This window comes from Neofelis nebulosa, chromosome 4 (genome assembly GCF_028018385.1).
Source record: "Neofelis nebulosa isolate mNeoNeb1 chromosome 4, mNeoNeb1.pri, whole genome shotgun sequence".
Classification (NCBI taxonomy): Eukaryota; Metazoa; Chordata; class Mammalia; order Carnivora; family Felidae; genus Neofelis; species Neofelis nebulosa.
The window spans coordinates 152,796,397-152,823,243 of record NC_080785.1 but is presented as its reverse complement, the minus strand read 5'-3'; the positions used below and the strand labels follow the sequence as shown (position 1 = coordinate 152,823,243).

The following is a 26,847-nucleotide window of genomic DNA, read 5'->3' as shown; positions in this document are numbered from 1 at the left end:
CTTAGGTATGACATCAAAGTATGAGCAACAAAAACTGGTCTTCAAAATCAAAAACTTTTATGCATCAAAGGACACTATCAAGAAAATTAGAAGACAACCCACAAAATGGGAGAAAGCATTTGCAAATCATAAACCTGATAAGGGTCTAGTTTATAAAGAACTCGTACAGGGCACAACAAAAAGACAAACCAATTAAAAATGGGACAGAGGATTTCTCTAAGGAAGATATATAAATAGCCAACAAACACACGAAAAGTGAAAAAGATAATCAACACCATTAGCCAATACAAAAATGCAAACAAAAATCATAACAAGATACCATTTCATACCAACTAGGTTAGCTCTAATTTTTGAAAAAGAAAAACAAGCATTTTTAAGGATGTGGAGGAATTACAAACCTAATCCACTACTGGTGGGAATATAAAATGGTACAGGTGCTTTGGAAAACAGTTGGGCAATTCCTCAAATTAAACACTGAGTTATCATATGCTCAGCAATTCCAGTCTAGGTATTTCTCTCAAGAGAAATTTAAGTATATGTCTACTACACAAAACCCTTTTTAAAACAGCATTACTGACAACAGTAAAGAAAAAAAAAAAAAGGAAACTGCCTATATGTTTATCAACTGATGAACAGATAAACAAAATGTAGTATATCCATACAATGCAGTATTATGAGGTCCTCTGAAAGAATGGAGTACTGACCCATGCCACAAACCACGAGTCCTTGAACACTTGCTAAGTGAGAAAGCTAGTCACAAAAGACCATATATTATTCCATTTCCATAAAATGTCCAGAATAGATAAATTTAGAGAGACAGAAAGAGATTAGTGGTTGCTTAGGGCCAGGGTGGATAGGGAGATAGGGAGTGATATTTAAAGAATACAGGGATGGGGCGCCTGGGTGGCGCAGTCGGTTAAGCGTCCGACTTCAGCCAGGTCACGATCTCGCGGTCCGTGAGTTCGAGCCCCGCGTCAGGCTCTGGGCTGATGGCTCAGAGCCTGGAGCCTGTTTCCGATTCTGTGTCTCCCTCTCTCTCTGCCCCTCCCCCGTTCATGCTATGTCTCTCTCTGTCCCAAAAATAAAAATAAAATTTAAAAAAAAAAAAAAAAAAAAAAAAAAATAAAGAATACAGGGTTTCTTTTTGAGGTAATACTAAAAATCCACTGAACTATATATACATTTTAAATGGGTGAATTGTATGGTATGTGAATTATATCTCAATAAAGCTGTTTTGAAAAATTATATATCTAGCCTAGCCAATAATTGGAAAATGGCATAGAACATCAAGTACTAGATTATTTGGAACCAGTTATAAGCCCTTATTAATTGGATGGCAAAAAAGAAGCCATATATAAGTGCAAACAAGACAACAGCTCTCAATCTGGCGTGGCGGCAATGATGCTATTACTTTGAGGTCCTTCTGCAATCCATTCCTGCCACCATTTCCAGCTCTAGCCAACTACACATATGCTTTCTGTCTCTATAGATTAGTTTGATTTTATAGAAATGAAGTATGAGGGGCGTCTGGGTGGCTCAGTTTGTTAAGCGTCCGACTCCCAATTTCGGCTCAGGTCATAACCTCATGGTTTGTGAGTTCTAGCTCCGCATTGGGCTCTGCACTGACAGTGTGGAGCCTGCTTGAGATTCTCCCCCTCTCTCTCTCTGTCCCTCCCCTGTTCACGTGCTCTCTCCCCTCCTCTCTCAAAATAAATAAATAAATTTTTTTTTTAAAAAGGTGAAGAAAAAAAAAAGAAATGGGGTATGAGTCCTAGTTTTCCCTTCTGTCAAATGAGGATCATATGTACTTGGCAGAGTTAGGTAAGAAACACGGAAAATATGTATAGAAAGGCTCTAGCACTGTGCCAGGCACAACACAGATATTCAACAAATGGTGCTATTATTACTGTAGTAATTCCTTTTGGAAGAATTAGGTTCTAAGGTACTACTGACCATTAGTCTTCAGTGAGTATGAATTTCAGTTAAGTTACTCAGAACAGGCTTTAAATCTAGAGGGGTGTGTGCCTCAGATGAAGGGATCAAGAGGAGAAAGGGTCACCTAAATTTTCAGGGTAAATGAGTACACTTTGGTTGTACCTGACAAGCTATACTTAGGCTAAAGGTTCTATGTGAGCAGTGGCTGTAAATTATTCATGTTTATGTCATCGCTCACACTGAGCAGCCACAGGCAAGCCTGCACTTACCAGTCTGGGTAGGATTCACCAAATGTTCAGGTTCGAAGCAGAAGTTTGTATTTTCTGGCCAGTTCTGGATGTTCTGATATCCTTGGAAGGTCATTTTCTCATCAAGGAATGGAGTTGGAGACCCTTCAAACAGAAACACAAAACAAAAGTTATAAAATACTACTGTCTTCCCTTCCACTAGAATTGAGTTTCTACAAGCATTATAGCTGGTACCATAGGACAAAATCATACCTAGCTAGTGCATTTGAAGACCATTTTTTTTTCCTTTATTAAGACAGAAAAACAATCAAGATGCTGGAAGCATAGGTTGTTATATAAGGCTAAAAACATCATAGGATGACTTCTGGTTATGATATATGAAAAGGTTAGTGATTTTCATCCACAAAGGAACAAGTATAAAATTGGGACAAAACTGGGAGGCTTGGGTGGCTCAATCGGTTAAGCATCCAACTCTTGATTTCGGCTCAGGTCATGATCCCACAGTTTGTGGGTTTGACCCCTGCATCAGGCTTTGTGCTGATAATGGAGAGCCTGCTTGGGATTCTCCCTCTCCCTCTTTCTCTCTGCCCCTCCTCCACTCATGCACGCGCGCTCTCCCTCTCTCTCTCTCTCTCTCTCTCTCTCTCTCTCTCTCTCTCTCAAAATAAATAAACTTTAAAAACCAACTGGGACAAGACTGTCAACAGCAATCATTTCAAGTCACCAAAATTAAAAAAAAAAAAAGTCAGATCTAAATAAATACGGAGACATACTACGTTCATCAATGCAAAACTCAATATTGTTAAGATGGTAATTCTCAAACTGACCACTATATTCAAGGCAATTAAAAGTGTCAGCAAAATTTTTTGAAGATGTCAGAATGGAAATGCATAAAAACACAAAACAGCCAAAACAATTTTGAAGAAAAGCACATTGGAGGACTTACATTACTTGATTTCAAAAGTTACTTTTACAAATGTACAATAACCAAGTCAGTGTTGTACGGACCACACATTAGATAAATGGAGCAGAACAGAGTTCAGAAAGAAACCTAAGTTGTGGATGACTGGTTTTTAACAGAGGTGCCAAGGGAATTCAATGGGGAAAGGATAATTTTTTTCAACCAGTGATACAGAAACAGTTGGTCACTTACCTCACACCACATGCAAAATCTAACTCCAAATAGATTAAAGACCTAAATATAAACATGTAAAACTAAAAACTTGTAGAAGAAAACTAGGAGAAAAATCTCTGTGACCCTGGATTAGACAAAGACTTCTTAGACATGTCATCAAAGGTAGGATCCAAAAAAGAAAAAAATACTGATGAACTGGACATCATGGAAATGTAAAACTTTTGCTTTTCAAAGATACCATTAAGAATATGAAAAGAGAAGACCCCAACTGAGAGAAAATATTTGCAAATGGATGAATCTGATAAAGGACCTGTATTCAGAAGAGATCAAAATCTGTTACAACATAATCTACATTAGCTAAGTTTTAATAAGAGAGAAACAGTTCACTTATCACATTAAAAACTTAATATATTTATAAGTAACTTAAATATTGGTACATACTGTGGATTCAAAACTGTGTTTAAGCATTTAATATGGAGGAAAAGCGACTTCACTCTTTGCTTAGTTTTGTTTATACTTGCTGTGAACAATGTGTAAACTTTTCTTTAATTTCCCTTATACTTTCTTTGCTCGGATCATATTTATTAAGATGTTATTCTTTGTCTGTTAAGTCTAATGATAAAAAATTAAGACTTGGAAAAAATCTCTTCCAACACAGTTATAACACAAGCAACTCAATTTTAAATGGGGGAAAGATTTCAACAGACATTTTCATCAAGGAAAATACACAAATGGGTAATTTGCACACGAGAAAAAGCTCATCATCATTAGTCAGTAAGGAAATGCAAACTGCCATCACTATGAGATGCCACTACACTACAGAACTGTTAAACCAAAAGACTGATGATACCAGGAGTTTGTGAGGATACAGAGAAAAAGGAAGCTTCTTTCATTCCTGGAGGGAATGTTAAATTCTTTAAGTAAATACTAAATAAATACTTTAGAAAATAGTCTGGGGCACCTGGGTGGTTCAATCATTTAGGCTTCCGACTTCGGCTCAGGTCATGACATGATCTAGCTGTTTGTGAGTTCGAGTCCTGCCTCGGGCTCTGTGCTGACAGCTCAGAGCCTGGAGCTTGTTTCAGATTCTGTGTCTCCTCTCTCTCTGCCCCTTCCCTGCTCACATTCTGTCTCTCAGAAATGAATAAACATTAAAAAAAAAAAAAAAAAAAAACTTTTTTAAAGAAAATAGTCTGATGGCTTCCTTTTCTTATTAACAGCTTAACCGAGATAATAAATTTACCCTAAACTGTTTTTTAAGCTTTATTTATTTATTCTGAGAGAAAGAGAGCATAAGTAGGGGAGGAACAGAGAGAAGGACAGAGAGAGAATTCCAAGCAGGCTCCACACTATCCACGCAGAGGCAGACGCATGGCTTGAACTCACCAACCGTGAGATCATGACCTGAGCAGAAATCGAGTCGGATGCTTAACTGACTTAGCCACCCAGGAGCCCCTAAATTTACCCTTTTAAAGTTTAGAATCCAGTGGGTTTTACTATATTCACTGAGTTATATAACTACCACCACTATCTAACTTAACATTTTTATTAACTCCAAAATCCTATACCCATTCCCCTTTCCCACTTTCCCCCAGCCCCTAGCAATCATGAATCTACTTTGTTTCTGTGAATTTTCCTATTCTAGATATATCACATAAATGTAATCATACAATATGCAGCCTTTTGTGACTGGCTTATTTCACTAAGCACACTGTTTCCAAGGTTCATCCTTGTTGTGGCATGTGTCAGAACTTCACAGCTTTGTACGGCCAAATAATACTCCATTATATGAATATACCATAGTTTATCAATTCATTTGTTGACATTTGATTGTTTCCATTTTTTGGCTATTGTAAACAACGTTGCTATATACATTTAGGTACAGGTTTTTGCATATGTTTCCAATTCTACAGAATTTCTGGGTCATACAGCAACTCTTATGCTTAACATTTTGCAAATCTCTCTCAAAAATAAACATAAAAAAAAGAAATGTCTATTCAAACCATTTACCCATTTTTTAATTGAGCTATTTGGGTTTTTTAAATTATTACTGAGATGCAAGATTCACTTTCTTTTTTAAATTCAAGCATAGTTAACATACAACGTTTTATTAGCTTCAGGTGTACAATACAATGATTCAACAATTCTATACATTACTCAGTGCTCATCACAGTAAATGTACTTCAAAAAAAATTTTTTTTAATTTACATCCAAATTAGTTAGCATATATTGCAACAATGATTTCAGGAGTAGACTCAGTGGCCTTTACCCATTTAGCCCATCCCCCCCTCCCACAAACCCTCCAGTAACCCTCTGTTTGTTCTCCATATTTATGAGTCTCTTCTGTTTTGTCCCCCTCCCTGTGTTTATATTATTTTTGTTTCCCTTCCCTTATGTTCACCTGTTTTGTCTCTTAAAGCTCTCATATGAGTGAAGTCATACGATTTTTGTCTTTCTCTGACTAATTTCACTCAGCATAATACCCTCCAGTTCCATCCACATAGTTGCAAATGGCAAGATTTCATTCTTTTTGATTGCCGAGTAATACTCCATTGTATATATATATACCACATCTTCTTTATCCATTCATCCATCAATGGACATTTGGGCTCTTTCCATACTTTGGCGATTGTTGATAGTGCTGCTATAAACATGGGGGTGCATGTGTCCCTTCGAAACAGCACACCTGTATCCCGTGGATAAATGTCTAGTAGTGCAATTGCTGGGTCATAGGGTAGTTCTACTTTTAGTTTTTTGAGAACACAGTAAATGTACTTTTAATTGCCTTCACCTATTTCACCCATCTCCTCACCCACCTTTCTTCTGGCAACCACTAGTCTGTTCTCTGTATTTAAGAGTGTGCTTTTTGCTTTTTTACTTTGTTCTTTTGTTTCCTAAATTCCACATATGAGTGAAATCATATTGTATTTGTCTTTCTCTGATTTATTGCATTTAGCATTCCACCCTTGAGATCCATCCAAGCTTTATTTTCTTGAGGATATCCTTAGCACAAACAATTTTTAATTTAGATAAAATCCAATTTTTCTTTTTGAAGATTTCATTTTTAAGTAATCTCTACACCCAACATAGGACTTGAACTTACAACAACACGATCAAGAGTCACGTGCCACTCTGACTGAACCAGCCAAGTGCCTGGACAAAGTCCAATTAATCTGCTTTTCTTTTGCCACTTGTGCTTTGGAGCTCTAAGAAACCACTGACTAATCCAAGGTCATAAAGATCTATGCCTAGGTTTTCTTGTAGGAGATTAATAGTTTTACCTCTTATATTTAGGTCTATGATCCACTTTGAGTTTTTTTTCTTTTTTTATGTGGTAATAGAGGTAGGGGTGCCAACTTCATTCTTTTGCACATAGATATTCAGTTTTCCTGACCCCGTTTGCTGAAAAGACTATAGCAGTCCCCCCTTATTGGTGGAGGATATGTTCCAAGACACCCCAATGGACTCCTGAAACTGCAAACAGTACTGACCCCTATATATACTACTATTTTTCCTATTCATACATACCTATGACAAAGTGTAATGTATAAATCAGGCACACCAAGAGGTTAACAATAACTAATGAAATAGAATAATTATAGCAATATACTATAAACAAAAGTTATAGGAATGTGGTCTCTCTACCAAAATATTTTGGTGTACTATGTTCACCCTTCCTGTGATGATATAAGATGACAAAATGCCTGTGATGAAATGAAATAAGGTGAACAACATAGACACTGTGACACAATGTTAGGCTACTGCTGACCTGATCTGTCAGAAGGAGAACCATCTGCTTCCATAAAGTCGCTAGCCATGGATAACTGAAACCATGGAAAGCAAAACCACGGATAAGGGGGTACTGCTGTGTTCTTCTCCCTTGATTTATTTAGCACCCTTGTTGGAAAATGTAAGAGTTTATTTCTAGACTTTGACAGTTTCTTAAAATGTTTCTTAAAATGTTAAACACACACTTACCACATGACCCAATAATTTCAACCCCAGGTTGAAAGAGAAATGAAACCATATATCTATATAAAAACCAGTATATTAATGTTGACAGCTGCATTATTCATAATAGCTAAAAATGAGAAACCCAATGTTCATCAACTAGTGAATGGATAAACAAAATACGGTGCATACATACAGTAGAATAATATGCAGCTGGCTATATAAATGGGAATGAACTACTGATAAACACTACAATACAGATGAGCCTTAAAAGCATTGTGATCTGTGAGAAAAAGCAAGACACAAAAGACTATATGTCTTATGATTCTGTTCACATGAGTTTTCTAGAAAAGGCACAACTATAAAGACAGGAAATAGAATAGTGGTTGCCTAGACTGTAGGTAGGAATGGGAATTGAGCATAAATGGGCCCAAGGGAATTCTGAGGGTGATAAAAATATTCTAAAAATGGATTAGGGTGACTTTAGTATATACTTCCTTGTTAGGGGTATGAACTTTTGTTCAGAGGGGCATAAAAGTCAATGAGAAAGAAGTTTTGGAAGGCTGAGTAGCCACAGTACCAAAGTTTAAAGTTTCCCTACTGTCTTCCTTCTGGAAAACAGACTAAGACCTAAGGAAGACATGGCTGCAAGGAGAAGGCTCCGCTACAAGGTACTTAAAAACATTTCTATGGCTGCTAACACACCAACTGCTAACCTCAAGGCGAACAGGGAGTGGAAGTGGAACGATGCCTCTCTAATTAGCCAACTCATTAGGCTGCCTCTAGGTGTAAATGTTCCCCTTCAAGGTTGCTCTTTATCTTCATGTTTCATATAATCATTTAAATCTGATTTCACCTACATGAAGTGCTTTGGGGGGAAAAGGAGAGAAGAAGAATAAAACAAACACATTTAACCTAAATTTGCATTTTCTTTTTTTTTAAGCTAATTTATTTTGGGGGGGGGAGGGAGAGGGAGAGAGAGAGAATGAGTAGGGGAAGAGGCAGAGAGAGAGGGAGAGAAAGAATCCCAAGCAAACTCCGCACTGTCAGGGCAGAGCCTGATGCAGGGCCGATCTCACAGACCTTGAGATCAAGACCTGAGCCAAAATCAAGAGTAGGACACTTAACCAACTGAGCCACCCAGGCACGCCTCAATTTGCATTTTCTAAAATGGTCCTTTAGGAACATCTCCTGGGAGGATCTTGGCTATCTGAAGATTTTTTTTCTATAAATGTTTTTACTCAAGCATAATAAATATGTGGACTTTAAGTGATTTCCCATGCCTACAAGAATGGGAGGTGGATAATATACTAGAATTTTAATTAAGATATTTAATTATCACTTTCTAACTAAAACTCTTCTTACATAAATAAAACACCTAATCCCTAAGAAACTCATCTGCTGGATGGAGAGTTAACACAGTAAATGGCTAACCCTCCCGGGTTCTGTGTGTTAACCAGAGCCTTTAGTAGGAGTGGTTTCTCTCTGGTGGTTATGGGCACTGACCTGCATGCAGCTAAGAAACTTCTGTTCTAACTTATAAGAAAATGAAACATCACTTCTTCAAAACAGATTTTTTTCCAAAATTTAAGCAATGTTTGTCACAGTGCCTTTTTCACATGGGAACTGATTGTCATAATCGTCTTTCATCAGTGATGTTTACAATGGACAATATAGATATTCCACACATAGCTATTCCCAAGGTCAACTCTCACTAAATGACAAAAGTAAATGCCTCCTGTTGTGGTACAATTTGGGGCCAGGGAGAAGAAAAAATTTTAGCAATACAGTTCAGATACGGAGTCTACAAGCAGCAGGGACGAGAACACCTGGTACTGTAATGTGGTCCTGTAAATTCATGTCTAAGCATCTCCAGAGGTTTGAATGCATCACCTCCATTTCCTCCAAGCACCTCCTCCTCCTTTTGGTCTCTCCCCACCCCCCCCACCCCCCCACCCCATATGCTTTCTCTTTTCTGCCACCCTTTAGCTTTAAGAGAGCCAACTTTAAATGGCATTTCAACACAAGGAAGTTCTGCAGAGCTGACTATAGTCAAACTACGTTAGTTGTGTGGTTTAATTGTCTATAATTTCCTGTAATACTTAATATGTATTCATCACTATTTCAGCAGACTTATAGGCCCAATTTTATAGAGACCACATACCTGTTTTTACACAGTGCTGGAGAAGTGGAGAAAACATTCAGCAGAGCCAAATATGAGTTGAGGCCATGGGTAAGAATGGGTAAATAAGGAGCACACCAATTTGAATAGAAAAACCTTGTGGAGGACTACAGTTCTTCACAAAGGACTGCTAGAGAATAGCTAGGACATCAAAGGCCAAAAAAGTAGACCCCAAGGTTTATCTGCCTGTATCCCTCCTAAAGGGGAACCACTCTATTCCCTTCCAGATGGGCCTGGTGCAGCGGTCTATCATGGAGTTTTTGCTTCACTCACCAAAGGGGTACACTTGGGACTCATTCAATCAGGCCAAAAGTCCTCTGGAGAAATCTGATACACAGACCTGACATTTTGGATCTTGAGCCACAATGACATACTGGGCCGCCAGTGGCCTTCTTTGCCACTTTGAAAGAGCCTGCCTGAGAATGAAGCCAAAGAGAGGGCAAAGGAGAAAGGCAGAGTGTAAGTGAGTGAGTGAGTTAGTGAAGCAGAGATAGAACAAGGGGAGGACAGAAAAGCAAGAGAGGGACTTATGAGCCAAGTAGGATTCTTTTTTTTTTTTTTTTTCAACGTTTTTAATTTATTTTTGGGACAGAGAGAGACAGAGCATGAACGGGGGAGGGGCAGAGAGAGAGGGAGACACAGAATCGGAAGCAGGCTCCAGGCTCCGAGCCATCGGCCCAGAGCCTGACGCGGGGCTCGAACTCACGGACCGCGAGATCGTGACCTGGCTGAAGTCGGACACTTAACCGACTGCGCCACCCAGGCGCCCCAGAGCCAAGTAGGATTCTAAAAGCCTTTAGGTGTTAAAAAAAAAAAAAAAAATCTAGCTGTAGGCAGCCAACAGACACATAAATGTACAGTCCCTAGTTCTTAGAATAGGAGATAAATTGAGGAAGTGTCTAAAAACTTAAGAAATCTATAATTTGTCTATAACAGTCTGAAGGTTTCTTCAAAGGACAGAAAAGAAATCTAAACCGAAAGTAGAAAGAAAGAAAACTGGACTGGAAATGAGGAGATCCAGGCTCTAACTCTGGCTGCCACTTAACTCCGGGCATGACTTCAAGACTTGTAGAGCCACAGACTACTATACTAACTTAGAATTTAAAAAAAAAAAAAAGGGGGGGTTGTGATACACAATTTTTAAAAAGCATTTTACCCCTAAATTGTGAGACCTCTAACATCCATTCATCTTTATATGCCCCAAAAATCTAGTAAAATATAATTTACATACAAGTACTCAGAAGTTACTGGTTAAATGGAAGTACTTGGACATTTGTTAAGCCAAAAAGATTATAATAAATTAAAAAAAAAACCCACAATGTCCTTGGGGTTCATAAGTGGCATATGGAGGAGGGAAGAAGATAAGGTGGCAAATATTTGGATAAACACTTCTTAAAATCAATAAAAATATAAATAATACATTATCTTACCTCTCACATCACAAAAGCACAAATATAACAACAGAGTTCCACTCTGGATTATTAAAAAGAAATTAACCAGAAAATGATAGGAGAAGACAGTTTTCTGATGCTCTGAAGTTGAAGCTAAGAATCAATCTGTAACTGACTCCATAGTACTATAAGCAACAGTCTCAAACTCTGGTCTTTGGCTACTTTCCAGAATAATTTTTCCTCCCCCACCTTATTTATTATTAAATCTTTTAATAAATCTATAGCAGAGTTTAAACAACAGAAAGGGAAGGCAGGAGGGAGGAAAATAGAGCAAACAAGTAAGCAAGCAAACAAAGGGATGACCCTGCTCTGATCAAAGCTTAAATGTAGAAATTTGGGACAGCTTTTTTGTCTCTCTTGGTCTTAGTAATGACCTCTAAAGGATATTTATTCTTTATTACAATATTTATTACAATAAAAAGCATGCTATTAATATTTTTATATTCCATAGAACTTCCATCTTTGCCTTGCTTCCTGAATTAGAGAAGATGCACCCACCATGTACTGTTTCAAAGCTCATAAAGGCAATTTGTTTAGGGCTTCAACATGACAAATGCTTCTCCCAGAATAACGTAAATGTTGGATGCTAATCTAACACTCTTCCTCATCTGTTGAAATGAACCGATGGCAGGGCTATTCCCCACTACTTCAACAGGAAAGTCACACTCCAGACAGGCCAGACCCTCGCAGCCACTGCCGAAGCCCATGCTTCTCCTACCCCTCCCAGTGCCTGTGCTCATCAGATGAACCTCTGCCCACTGCTGGACTCACATCCCAGAGCCATGACTCAGGTGTCCGTTTCCACACAGCTTCTGTCATAACTTTAATGCTTAGTCTCCTCCTCTTAGCAATTTCGACCTTCATTGTTCCTAGGAAACAATTTAGTCCCTGAACGCATATTTCCTTATTAGTCTAATTTTTTTTTTTTTTTACTTTTTAAATACTTAAACCTTTAAGTATGTTCATCACTTAAATAATTCATTACTTAACAGGTATTAATCTTGTTGCTCTAATCCATTAATATGTTTCTTTGAAAAATAAAGACTATGTTTCTATTATTTTATTTCTTCAAAAGGCCTAGCTCACTGCATGACACAGAACAGCATTTGATAAATAAGCTGTTATCAAAATTATCACAAGGTCCTTATTCTGGACTGGATTATTTAAGTTAATAAATTCACACTATATATAAAATTGCTTGGAAAGTGATTTACATTTAGTATGAGAAAGCATAAGGAACCCCAGGAGATTTTACACAAGAGCCTATCGTGTCTAAAATAAATTTCAGAAGACCAGTGATTCTGCTTACCCTTTGGTTAAAAAGAAACCCATAATTTCAGGGGGTTTTGTTGTTGTTGTTGTTGTTGCTGTTGTTGTTGTTGTTGTTGTTGTTTTATTGAAGTATAGGTGACATCAATGTTTACCAGTTTCAGGTGTACACATACTGATTTGACAATTCCATACATTACTCACTGCTCATTATGGTAAGTGTAGTCACTGTCTATTGTCATACGTTATTACAATTATTGTTGACTATATTCCCTCCGCTGTACTTTTCATTTCTGTGACTTATTTATTTTTTAACATGTTAATTTATTTTTGAGAGAGAGACAGAGAGTGAGTATGGGGGGAACAGAGAGAGACAGAGACACAGAACCTGAAGCAGGCTCCAGGCTCTGAGCTGTCAGCACAGAGCCTGACGTGGGGCTTGAACCGGTGAACAGGGAGATCATGACCCGACCCAAAGTAGGATGCTCAACCAACTGAGCCACCCAGGAGCCCCAATATACCTGGAAATTTGTACCTCTTAATCCCATTCACCTATTTTGTCCTTCCCCCCAACCCACCTACCCTCTGGCAACCACCAGTTTGTTCTCTGTATTTAAGAGTTTGCTTGATGTTTATTTTGTTTTTTAGATTCCACATGCAAGTGGAATCATATGGTAATTTGTATTTCTCTGACTTACTTCACTTAGTATAATACCCTCTAGATCCAACCATGTTGTCACAACTGGCAAGTATGGTGTCTAGATGGGGGTGGGGGGGGTCTCTCGATCTGACGGGTGCCCCCAAATGCAGGGTGAGGATTAGGTGGAAGCCAATAGCATGGGAGGTGAAAGAATTCCCCTGAGGTAGAACAAAAGAGATAGAAGTTTACTGAATACACGGCAGGGGAGCGGTGAGCAGGACAGCAGAGAAACTTTTTTGTTGTTGTTGTTCTTTTTTATGGCTGAGTAGTACTGTTTTACACACACACACACACACACACACACACACACACACACACCCCACATCTTCTTTATCCATTCATCTATCAGTGGATACCTGGGTTACTTACATATCTTGGCTATCATAAATAATGTTGCAATAAACATAGGGATGCATATATCTTTTCAAATGAGTGTTTTTCTTTTCTTTGGGTAAATACCCAGTAGCGGAATAACTGGATCTATTTCTATTTTTAATCTTCTGAGGAACTTCCATACTGTTTTCCACAGTGGCTACACAAGGGTTCCTTTTCTTCCACATCCTAGCCTACACTTGTTCCTTGTCTTTTTTGTAGAGACTGCTTTTAGGCAACAGACTTGAGCAATGGAAACTTGAGCAAGGCAAAAAGGCCCAAGGCGGCAACCACTAGGCTAACTGCAAACAGGCTCTTCAAGCAACCTACCTCAAAATAGCCATAGGCCCTAACTGACCAATTACGACCAGGCACAATTCCTAAGATTACCAAAAAAGGAAAAATTCCTGAGGTCTCCATACTTCCTCACTCCACCCTATAACTGTGGCCCCTCACCACCACCTCCTTGCAGTCTCTCTCCTTTGCTGTCCTGCCCACAGGACAATGTATTCATTAAACTTCTATCTCTTTTGTATCCCTTTAGGTGAATTCTTTCACCGCCCACACAGCCAGCCCCCAACCAACTGGGACACCCCACATTTGGTGGCCCCTCATCTGATCGGAACCCCCCATGTTTTTAATTCTAGTCATTCTAACTGGTATGAAGTGATACTTCATTGTGGTAAAAACAAAAACATCTCAAAAAAAATTTTTTAAGATTCTATTTTTAAGTAATCTCTACACTCAATTTGGGGCTTGAACTCACTACTGGGCTATCATGAGTCACATGCTCTACTAAGCCAGCCAGGCACCCCTAAAACCCACAATTTTCTAAAAATTTTTTTTTTTAACGTTTATTTATTTTTGAGACAGAGGGAGACAGAGCATGAACAGGGGAGGGATAGAGAGAGAGGGAGACACAGAATCGGAAACAGGCTCTAGGCTCTGAGCCATCAGCCCAGAGCCCGACACGGGGCTCGAACTCACGGACCGCGAGATCGTGACCTGAGCTGAAGTCGGCCGCTTAACCGACTGAGCCACCCAGGCGCCCCAAAAACCCACAATTTTCAATCAGAGATGTGAATACATTTTCTTCAGACATTCTAGGGAAGAAACATGCATCTCTCATTTTAAGATGCAGAAGGCACTGGTTATCTTCCCCCCATAGTGATGGGGCAGCACAGCCTAAAGCGGCTCTCTGGGGAGCAATGTTGAGATGAGCCAGCCTCCAGCCAACAGTATTATTAAGGAGCAAATCTAACAGAGGCTCACTCCCACATCTTCATTCAATGCTACTGACCTAGATTTCCTTCTTAAAACTCCACAGCAAAAGCAGGCAAACTCCCTTGCAGGAACCGTTAGAATAAAAAAAAAAATTTTTCCAGCATAACTGCAATCTACTCAGACACTGATTTCAGTAAAAAAATGAAAGATGAAATTCTAAATAAGAATCAATTTACATAAAGCAATGGAAATAACACTAGATACCTTGGGTCTCCTATAAACGATTCAAGAATGGGAAAAAATACAGGCCAGTTTCTACTGTGAAATTAGATCATTTAACAGTAAAGGCAACTGGTTATATACTAAAAGTGCCAACTAATCAAGCAGTAATATCTATATATCAAAGCCAGAACAATTCTATCAGATAAGATCCATTCCAAGTGAAAGACCAATAGATTTTAATATAACAGAATACAAAACATTCACTGATAAGGTTTTTAAGAAACTACCACTTGTCGATTTTTTATAACTTCTTTAAAAAGTTTTTATTTATTATTTTTGAGAGAGAGAGAGACCGAGCACTAGCAGGGAGGGGCAGATAGAGTGAGAGGGAGACACAGAATCCAAAGCAGGCTCCAGGCTCTGAGCTGTCAGAGCCTGAAGAAGAGCTCAGTCTCACAAGCCATGAGATGATGATCCGAGCCGAAGTCGTACATTTAACTGACTGAGCCACCCAGGCACCCCTGTAACTTTTTTAAAATTTATTTTGAGGTGGGGAGGGGCAGAGAAAGGGAGAGAGAGAATCCCAAGCAGACTCCGTACTGTTAGCACGGATCCCGACATGGGGCTCGATTCCAGGAACCATAAGATCATGACCTGAGTCGAAATCAAGAGCTGGATGCCTAACCAACTGAGCCACCCAGATGTCCCTACTTGTCAAGTTTAATGTCAAATCAAAGAATATCCAGTTACCTGAAAAGGAACTGTCAAAATACTCCTCCTAACTACATATATGAGACAGATTTTCTTCATATTCTTCAACTCAAACAACATATTGTGACACACTGAATGCAGAGGCAGCTTTGAGAATCCAGTTGTCTTCTATTAAACCAGACATGAAAGACATTTAGAAAAACGTAAAACAACACAGTCCTTCCAACTAAACTCTTTTTTGAAACTATACTAATTTTTTTTTACTTATTAAAATTCTTAATGTTAACATGTAATGATTATTAGTTATTTTAAACTAATAAATCTTTTTAACAGTCTCTCAGTTTTAATATCTAATTTGATAAATACTGGCAGAGATAACCCATATCAACAAAAGCTCTTTGGGGTCCTTAATAATTTTGTAAACATACAACTGACAATGAGCTGCACAGACTTAAAGTATACAGTCTGGTAAATTTCAACATATGTATCCTATAACAAGAGAGTGAACATATTCATCACCCTGAAAAGTTTCCTACTTTTGTTCCTTTTCCTAAGTAGGTTCCAAGCCCAGTATGGAGCCCCAATGTGGGACTTGCACAACCCTGAGATCATGACCTGAGCCGAGATGGAGAGTTGGATGTTTACCCAACTAAGCCACCCAGGCGCCTCATAGTTTCCTACTTTTTAAGCCATGAAGTTGTCTTGATATCAATAGGTTTGAGAACTGATGACATATTGGGAGACATTCTCCCTCTACAGAACTGCTATTTATTTGGAAAGACAAAGAAAAAAGATAAAGAAGAAGCACTGATTGGGGCAGAAAAACTCAGCTCTTTGGATTAACTCAGTTAATTCCTCTGAACCTCAATATCTCACTTATATCAATGAAAGGACTGTACTAGAATCTATCTCCTCTCTTAGCTCCCTTCAGTTCTAAAAGGCCATTAGCCCACATCCCTACACACACACTGTAGACTCATGTGTAAAGCTAACAATCGCTCTTCTAGCTCTTTCTCCCAATGCCACCTCCAAGCATGATCACTCTTCTAGCTCCTTTCTACAACTCCCCCAACTCCCCTACCTCCAAGCATCAAGAAGTCCAAAACAAAGTTCAAGCTTCATAATGCTTCTATGATACAAACTTAGCCATCTCTGAAATGAGGAAATACATAATACAACATCTTATTAAGAGCTAAACTGTACCATGAAGGTGTTTAAAATTCATGAAAAGAGAAGTAAGAAAATTAATGCTGGCAAGAGGGCTTCACAGAAAAGACAGGGGGCAATCTCTGAATATGGTTTTTTTTTTTAAGTGAAAAAAAATTTTTAACATTTATGTATTTTTGAGAGAGAAAGGGGGGTAGACAGAGGGAGACAGAGGATTTGAAGCAGGCTCTGCACTGATAGCAGAGAGTCTGATATGGGGCTCAAACTAAGAACCCCAAGATCATGATCTGAGCCAAAGTCGGTCACTTAATCAACTGAGCCACCCAGGCAACCCTCTCTGAATATGGTATTTTCAATTACTGTTAACAATGTAAATAACACATTTGAGAAAGTCTTAGATTATTATTACAAAGATAAAACAAAATTGAACAGGCAAATAGCACATATATACCCATATATTATAGAATAGTAAAATAATTGTGGCAAAATGTTATTCGTTGGTGAATCTGGAAAAACATACAAAAGTTCCTTATTTGTTCTATTCTCTCAACATTTTTGTATCTTTGAAATTATTTCAAAATAAAAATTTCAGTAGTTCTATTTTCTATAAATAGAAAAAAGCAACAGAAGAAAGCCAACTCCTCAGGCTTTCGGCCAACTCCAATTTTTATAATAAAATAGATTTAAATATTCATATCCAGCTATATTAGGATGTCTTTGTACTAAATAGACAATAAAAGCCCACCAACCTTCCTAATCTGAAACTAAACAATCTTTGACATACCTAAGATAGATGGGAGACTTTTTTTTAGGAGTTCATAGTTCTAATAATATTTGAAAACATGAAGCATTGAAGGTCTCAAGTGGGAAGGAAATTATGACTATGTGTTAAGTTTCTTTTTGGTTCACTGTAAAACAAACCAGCACGCTGGTCTTAGAAATGTCCTAAGAGATCACATGATATGCTTCTTTTGCTTCAACTATAAATCCTGCCAGGTGCTTCCCACAGTGGGCACAGGTGAAGGATGCCACTGTGAGGCCAGAGTACATCCTAGGTGAGCAGTGTATTAGCTATAAACACTACACTGTTTTTAGTTGTTCCTTTTACCTCCTGTGACACTGAATTTACTACTATACCGAATGTACACTGTTCCTAAAAAGCACGCGTCTCTATATTTCCTTTCTTAAAAGTCTCCAAAGAGGTTGTTACATACTCTCCTCTCCAGCAGCCTCCATGCCAACATATAAGCTCTTACTTTACAGAAAAGAATATTCTTCAACTGCCCTTTCCTCTACCACAAACTTACCTACATGAGTTCCTCATTACTTTTTTCTTACCTATTTATAAGTATAATCCTCCATTTTTATTTTTTTTATTTGAAAAAAAAAAAAAAGCTAAACCAGAGAATATGAGAAATACAGGTCATTCTCTTTTCCAAGGATACCACTTATGCAAGTATGTCCTTTCCTTCTCCCTTGCCATCCAGTCTTCTAACCTCTGTGACTGGCTTTTTTTTTTATCCCTTCTCTCTTTACTTCTCCTCCTCTGACTATAAGCACAATTAAATCTCTAGCATCTTTAAAACACAAACAAAACCCAAATTGTATTAAAAAAAAAAAATCTCCCATAGAAGAATCTATGGATTAAAACAAATTTACATTCTAATTTCAAATAACTAGTTATTAAAAAACAAACAAGTGAGAGGCACCTGGGTGGCTCAGTTGGTTGAGCATCTGACTTCAGCTCAGGTCATGATCTCACAGTTTGTGAATTCGAGCCCCACATTGGGCTCTGTGCTGACAGCTCAGAGCCTGTGTCTCCCTCCCTCTCTGCTCCTCCCCTGCTCACGTGTCCGTCTGTCTCTCAAAAATAAATAAACATCAAAAAAATTTTTTAAAAAATGAGACAACTGGGGAAAATATTGGTGAATGGAATACTGACTGGACATTTGATATTATGAATTGGTGTGTGTGTGAATGGTACTATAATTATGGTTTTAAAAGGAATCAGTTTTTAGAGATGTCTGAGATTTGCTTCAAAACAATATCTGGAGTTGGGTGGAGGGAGTATGGGAATAGATGAAGTAAAACTGCCCAGGGAAAAATCCAATGAAGAGTCTCTGCCTCCAATCTGACCCTCTTCTTAAACGAAGAACATGTTTATATTATTCCCTGGTTTAAAACTCTTCAGTGTTTCCTGTAACCTACAGATTACAGGATAAATCTGTCTCACACAACATTCTGTACAAGTCAGTCTCAATTAATGTTTCAACATCATTAATCATCCAGTCCACCTTCATGCACCGCCCCCCCCCCCACCAGCTAACCACACTATTCCTTCCTCACACCCCTCTATCATTTTACATAAGCTATTCTATCTATCTAGAAGATTTTCCTTAGCTCCTCTCATAGTCAGACTGCCCAAGGTTTACTCATCCCTCCTTTTAGGATCCCCCCTCTAGGAAGTATCTCCATGCCATGTACCACCGTCTCTTATAAATTCAAGGCCCTCTCTCATGGCAGTGCATGCACACTCTTAAATGCCTGAATACAAATTTGGTTCATTCACTCCATGGTTAGTCACATGAGAATAAGGACTGTGCCTCCCCAGTCTGTATTCCCAGCACTATATACTGTGCTTGACACCTACATGGTGCCCCGAAAATGGTTTTGTTGAATGAACAAATGACGGCAATTTGGAGGGAAAGAAATCTATCTGGAGATACAAATACTGGTACCCTGCTGGGTTTTTCTTAAAGATACAACCTACAAATTAAATTCTACTTTTTGCAATACCTTTGTTCCACTTAATTTTATTCACATTATATCTTTGCTGAATATTAAAATATTATAATCAGTGTATAATTTCCTTTTTCTAAATGTTCAGGGCCATTAAACAGTAGAAATTAACATTAAACTAAATCAGCTCATTCAAAGACTTCAATCTGCCTGGTCAGAGTAGGCCAAGACACTTGAGAGTAAAAGGAACAACTATTAATAATTAGGTCAGAACAACAATTAACAATTAACAACGACTGTCATATACCTATGACATGATATATAGCAACCCTAATTAGAGGTATATAAAAACTAGGCTCTTCAGACAAAATAGGAATTAAAATATTTGCACCCAGGGCACCTGGGTGGCTCAGTCGGTTAAGCATCCAACTTCAGCTCAGGTCATGATCTCATAGTTCGTGAGTCTGAGCCCTGTGTTGGGCTCTGAGCTGACAGCTCAGAGCCTGGAGCCTGCTTCACATTCTGTGTCTCTCTCTGTCTCTCTCTGTCTCTCTCTGCCCCTCCCCCACTTGTTCCCTCCCTCCCTCCCTCTCTCTCTCTCAAAAATAAATATTAAAACAAAATAAAATGTCAGTAACTCACAATGAACTCCATCTCTATTTTCACATTGTTAAACGAGTTGGAAATATGTAAATACTTGAATTATGGCAGATATTAACAAGATTTTGGTTTAAAGCAAAACAACAACAACAACAACAACGATTTACAAGTAGCCACATACAATATTCAACTGTGGTAGACATCACACATGAACATTACACCACATTTATGTCCACACCCATAATGCAATGACTTCTACTCATTCTGCCCATTTCTTCCAAACAGCTCTGGATAACTGACATCCAGCTCTAAACTAAGGATGAAAACTACTTTACCAAGTAGGGCAAATTATTCATGGATACTTACTCTTTTCATTACAGAATATCATTTGGAACATGAAAACACAAATGAATCAAAAATGGAAATCAAGGGGCGCCTGCCATCAAGGGTGGCTCAGTCAGTTGAACGTCCAACTTCAGCTCAGGTCATGATTTCACGGTTCATGGGTTTGAGCCCCACGCCGGGTTCTGTGCTGACAGCTCAGAGCCTGGAGCCTGCTTCAGATTCTGTGTCTCCCTCTCTCTGTGTCCCTCCCCTGCTTGTGCTCTCTCAAAAATAAATGTTAAAAAAAAATTTTAATTAAAAAAAAAAAAAAAAGGAAATCAATGTCCAAACATATTTATTATTCTCTTCCTGTTTCTTGTTTCCTCAGATTCTGAATGATTTTTTCACACTCCGATAAGTTTGTCAGTAGAGAAGATCCTTGGGAGAGTTTGGTTTCCCATTACTTTTGCATCCATTCCTTATCCTGGCGCACAGTCAGACAGGTGGCCAGATCCTCCACCATGAGGCAGCACAGAGAGAACCATTCACTCAGGTAGAAGTTTAGGTTTCAATCCCTGGTCCTCTCACTCAACACAACCATAGGCACATTTCCTTCCTACTCTGCCTCACATCCTGTTACCATACAAGGGAGGCCAGACCAAATGATCTGCCAGAATCCTCCAAGATCAGATGAACCTCTACTTCCTTGGTTTACTAATGCCTCCTAAAAGGGTATCACTGCAGGAACTTGATGCCATAGCTTTCTCTTCATCCCAAAAATGCAATAAAAACACAAGCGTTGTCCTTTGCGGTCACTGGGTATAACCATGGCCCACTACTTACAAGAATGTGTTAACAGTGCACGCAAACATTTACCAAGTCTTCAGAAGAGGGGTCCACTGGTGCCCTAAAAGGTGACCAATTTTCTTTAAACTAAATGAAGTAAGGTATCCTTTTAACGCAACCATTGAGAATTTCACATTTATCCATTTCAGTTGGTTGACCAGGTCAAACTGCAGTTTTTCTTTAACTAAGTTGAATGAATCAACCATGAGAAACTGATAATTTTATCTTGAGCTGGACTCACTTATTCAAATAGTCACTTAAGTACCTATACTATGTGTCCAGTTCCAGTTATTTTCTTCTCTACTTGCTCCTGTGGTGCTTTAATTGGTATGTGAGACACACAATGGTGCTCATCCCCATAAATTTCAGTGGCACTCCACACGTGGCTTTATGTGAGTTCTGCTGTCATCCCAGCTAGCTCCCTAGTGAGTTTCATCACCACCTAGGGCAGCTTCCTGGAGTTTTGCTGGTTGCCCAAAAAGTGGTATTCTTACCTGCCAGCCCCAGCCTGTGGCGTCGCAGGACCTTCTCCACACTCCAGTAGACCACAGCTTTATCTTCTTCAGAGGGGTCTGAATCTCAACCTTGGGTGGACTCTCTTCCAAATTCATCCCTTTTTTGTACACTCTCTCTTGGGCACAAGAAGGAGTAACTATTCCCTATATTTGCTATTTCTATATTCTTCAGAGCTCTTTCTACCCCTTAAATTTCTTACAATTAGTAATTAGTTGTTTATTTTAACTCTCCCTTATTCAAATTACCATGTTTCTGTTTCTTGACTGGACCCTGACATAGAATTAGTACCAAAAGTCAGGCACTCCCAGAACATAAACTTACAAACATGGGATATGGCGACTGGTTTGGTCAGGCCTTTGGGTTTAAGCACAATGCTAATGAGAACCCTGTCGATGGGAAATCGGATGCTAGTGATACATGGCATGCAGCAGTAACACAATTAATTGAGCTATCTGTGACTGAAGTGCAAACTGAGGCAAGTGCCCTGGGAGCCCAAGTCACTGTTGTAGTTGAATGTTAAGGCAATAATGACTACAACTGCAGTAGAAATCGGTTCTACTGAACACACTGAGTGCTTACTGGAAGAAAATGGCAAACTCAGGTCTCTCAAGCTCTGAGAGTCACTTTGAGAACCCGAGCTGAGAGTCCACATCACAGACTCAAAGAATCCCAAGGCAAATGTTGAGAAAAATCAAACAAAAAGGTTCAATACAAAGTCTGTTGAACTCACAGTCTCACCAAGTGTCTCATGTGAAGTCAGGACACTGACTGGGAAAGAACAGAATAATGACACTTGGAATGGAGACATCTGGTTACATGCAGATGAAAGTGACAAGCCTGAAACCCCAAGTCACTCTGAGCCTTGCTTACTAGTGAAGGAGCTTGCCCTTTAATGCTTGAGGATACTAACTAGCCTCCCTGATTCAAAACCCTGAGAAAATTTCACGTGGGGCAGATGCTCATTTTCCTCACAGCCTACACAACTACAGTCTGTTGTCCCAGGCCCATTACTATGGTGAAATCTCAGCATCCTCTAGGGTAGGGTTTGGTAAGCTACAGTCCATGGGCCAAATCTGCCCTGCTATCTGTTTCTGTACATGGCCTAAGAATGACTTTTACATTTTTAAAAAATAGAACTTTATTTTAAGACTAGTTTTAGTTTCCCAGCAAAACTGAACAGAAAATACAGATTTCCTATAAACCCTCTGCCCCTCCCACAAATAGCCTCCCCAACTATCAACATCCCGCTCAGCATGGTACATTTGCTACAATCAAGGAACATACACTGACACATCATTATCACCCAAAGTCCATAGGGGTTTTTACATTTTTAAATGGTTTTAAAAAATTAAAAGACATGTGAAAATTATGTGAAATTCACAGTTCAGTGTCCATAAATAAAAGTTTTACTGGAACATAGCCTGCTCACTTGTTATATATTATTATCTATGGCTGCTTTTGTGTTACAATGGTAGGGCTGACTATCTGTGACAGAGACTGCATGGCCTGCATAGCTAAAATATTTAAATCTGGCCCTTTGCAGATAAATGTTTACCAACCCAGATCTAGGGGGATAGGAGGACAGGTATACAATATGATCCCGAGGAAAACAGCTTGTGCACCCAAAAAAAAAAAAAAAAAAAGTAAGATCCTGGTAATAAAACCAGGGGAACATATGCAAAAATAGATTCTAAGAATGTTTGACCACAGAAAGTAGGATATAATTCTATATTGGGCCTAATACATTGATACAGTTTCACTCACTAGAGATTCCAAATTTAATGTGTTAGCTTATACAGCTCAAAGTAGCTCTAAGCAGCTCACTCAATCAACTGAAATTTGGACTCAAAAGTGAACTCCATTTAATGAGGGAGAGATGCCAAAGCTTCCCTGGCAAGATGTAAAGGAGGGAATCCAAAGGCTTAGGGAAATAGAAGCGTTAGAACAGATTTTTCATGTGTGACCTAAGATGCACAAGAAGCCCCAGAAGGCAATCCTTTAAGGAATTAAGAAATACGTTAGTGAGGGAGCACCTGCATCCTTGAAAAGCTCTGTGGTTATTCTCCTTTGTAGTATGTACCTGTCCCCCTAGACCTGGGTTGACAAATTTTATCTGTAAAGCATCAGATGCAAGTATTTTATGCTTTGCAGGCTACACCCTTTCTGTCACAATCCTTAGGTATAACCATGGGGGTTGTCATCATGGAAGCGGGTTTCCTGATTTCATTAGGGAGTATGGGATCTTAGAATAGCAGAGGCCAAGTGGCAGGTCTTACTAGCCAGAGACAAGGTGGGTACACCTACCATAAAAGGCGGCAGGGTTGTATCAGTAATCAGAATGCCTTGGGGATCTTTAGTGGTAGTTAACTGATCACAACATTCATGGATTTATCTATATAATAGGAAAAAAAAATCCTACTTCAGGTAGTAAAAACCACTTCTGAAAAGTCCAGTTTCCAGACCCAAGTCAATTCGCAAACCCAGAAACCCTTGAGGAAAAATCCTGCAGTTTCCACAAATACAAACTGTGAATCCTCCTCCAAGCTTCCTCTAGGGCCATTTACTAGAGTGACTGGATTAAAGAAAAGGAAATACCCAGGCCTTTCAGGGACTGGTAATTCCTGGAGACCCAAAGCGCCATTTACCAGTCAAAGTGACAGCTTCTGGTAGTCAGGTTATAGATGGAGTGCTTATTTAGCTCAAGTCCAACTCATACTGGACCCAGACATTCCATGGACCCATTTTGTGGTTATTTCTTTAGCTCCTGGATGAATAAATGGGAACAGACATACTTGGCAATTGGTATAACCCCACACTGGCTTCCTCCACACACACATTACCAATTGGCTAACTCAACTGTCAAGAGTCATTATCATAGGAAGAGCTAAGTGGGAATCCCCTAGAATTTCTCCTCCCTACCACAATACTAAACCAGAAGTAATACCATAGCCCCAGGAGAAATAAAGACATAAATGCCAGTATCAAAGACTTGGGAAAGAAAAACAAACAAACAAACAAACAAACAAAGGTGGTAATATTTATCACATCCCCAATTAACTCACTGATTTGGCCTGGGCAGAAGCAGAAGTCAGATGGATCTTGGAGAATGACTGTGAACTCTATCTTAAACTTAATTAGGAGGTTATTCCATCAGGTAGCTAATGCTCCCGAGGGCATCTTTACCGCAGCAAATCAACATGGTCCCTGTGCTTGGTACACAGCTATCGACCTGGCTAATGTCTTTTTTCCAACACCAATTTGCAAAGACCACTGGAAGCACTTTGCTTTTACCTGCCTCTCACAGGCCTATGAGTCTTGCCTCAGGACTACATCAATTCTTCCATAATATACCCCAGAGACCTTGAACCTCAAGGCATTCCAAAAAACACCACGCTAGCCCATTATACTGACTTTATGCTAAATGGATCTGATGAGTAGGAAGCAGTAAATACAGATGCTTTAGTAAGACATATGCAAACTAAGGATGTGAGATAAACCACAAAAATTCAAGGGCCCTTCATAGCAATTAAGTGTTTGGAACAAATGGCCCAAAATTTCCCTTCCAAGGTAAAAGATGAGTTGCAACAACTCACATCACTGACAATGAAAAAAGAGGTACACTGTTTAGAAGGCCTTTTTTGGATTTTGTAGGCAACAAATACCACACATGAGTGTCCTTCTTTAATCCATCTACAAAGTTAGCTAAAAGGTTGACAGTTTAGAGGAGGCCGGAGCAAGAGAAGTCTCTGCATCAAGTCTGGACTGCAGTTCAAGCCGCTTTGCCATTTGGGCCTTATGATCCAGGAGATCCAATGATACTTCAAGTGTCCATGGCAAACAGGGATGCTGAATGGGGCCTCTAGCAAGCAAGAATGAGAAAACCACAGCCCAAACTTCTAGAATTTTGGAAAAACCTATGTTATCTTCTTCGGACAACTTCAGAAATAGCTTCAGCCTTGCTACTTGGTGCTGGTAGACACCAAATGCCTAAACATGGGCAGACTGTGACCATGTGACCTGAGCTTCTCATCACAAACTGTATATTATCTAACCCACTTAGCCATAAAGTTGGGCATACCCAGTACCAATCTATCATCAAGATACATAAGAGACTAGGGGCGCCTGGGTGGCTCAGTCGGTTAAGCGTCCGACTTCGGCTCGGGTCATGATCTCATGGTCTGTGAGTTAGAGCCCCGCGTCGGGCTCCGTGCTAATAGCTCGGAGCCTGGAGCCTGCTTCGGATTCTGTGTCTCCCTCTCTCTCTGACCCTCCCCTGTTCATGCTCTGTCTCTCTCTGTCTCAAAAATAAATAAACATTAAAAAAAAATTATAAAAAAAAAAAAGATACATAAGAGACTAAATTCAAGCAGATCCAAAGATATGAGTAAGCTACATGAGCAGGTAGCTCACACTCCTTTAAAAGGACTCCTGTCACACTGCCTCTTCTCCCTCAATCCATGCCAATAGCCTCCTAAGAGTTCCATTAAGATCAGCTGAATAGGGGCACATGGGTGGCTCAGTGGGTTAAGCGGCCAACTCTTGATTTTGACTCAGGCCATGATCTCACGGTTCATGAGTTCGAGCCCCACATCGGGCTCTGCGCTGACAGTGCAGAGCCTACTTGGGGTTCTCTGTCTCCCTCTCTCTCTCTGCCCCTCCTGCACACACACTCTCTGTTAAAAATAAATAAACTTAATAAAAAAAAAAAAAGATCAGCTGAATAAAGAAAAAAAATCAAGCCTGATTTATACATGGGTCTGCAAAATATGCTAATGCAGATATAGCCCCACGTAAAGGTAACCCTGAAGGACATTGGTAAAGAACAACCCTCCCAGGGGGCAGAACTTGAGCAGTACATACACTGTCCCCTCTGCCTGGAGTAATGGTCAGAGCACAGATTTATGCTGATTATGGACAATTATTAGGGATTTTGTTGATTGGTTAAGGACTTGGAGGGAAATGGTGACAAGGAAATTTGGGAAAAATACATGTGGACAAAATGAGCACCGACTAAGATACTTGTGCTCCATGTGAATAATCATTAAAGAATAGTCACATCACTGTGAAGGAAGCTCTTCATAACCAGATCAACAAAATGACATAGCTATGTAGATTAGTCTAGATCTTTCCCTAGCCACTAAAGTGCTTCCTCGGTGGATCATGAAAAAGTGGTCATGGTGGCAGGGATGGAAGTTACACAGGAGCTGAACAACATGGTCTTCCCTTAAGTAAGGTTCACCTGGCTAAAGCTACTG

General features: G+C 39.3%; 1 protein-coding gene across 20 annotated transcripts in view; it reads right to left on the bottom strand.

The window, feature by feature from the left end:
• The window catches only part of MAP4 (microtubule associated protein 4), a 197,564-nt gene that overhangs the window by 63,920 nt on the left and 106,797 nt on the right, over nucleotides 1-26,847 (bottom strand). For all 20 annotated transcript variants that reach the window (XM_058727102.1, XM_058727110.1, XM_058727097.1 and 17 more), the window contains one exon: nucleotides 2,205-2,327. In XM_058727102.1, the coding sequence (XP_058583085.1) occupies nucleotides 2,205-2,327 (123 nt within the window). The remainder of the gene's footprint in view (nucleotides 1-2,204; nucleotides 2,328-26,847) is intronic.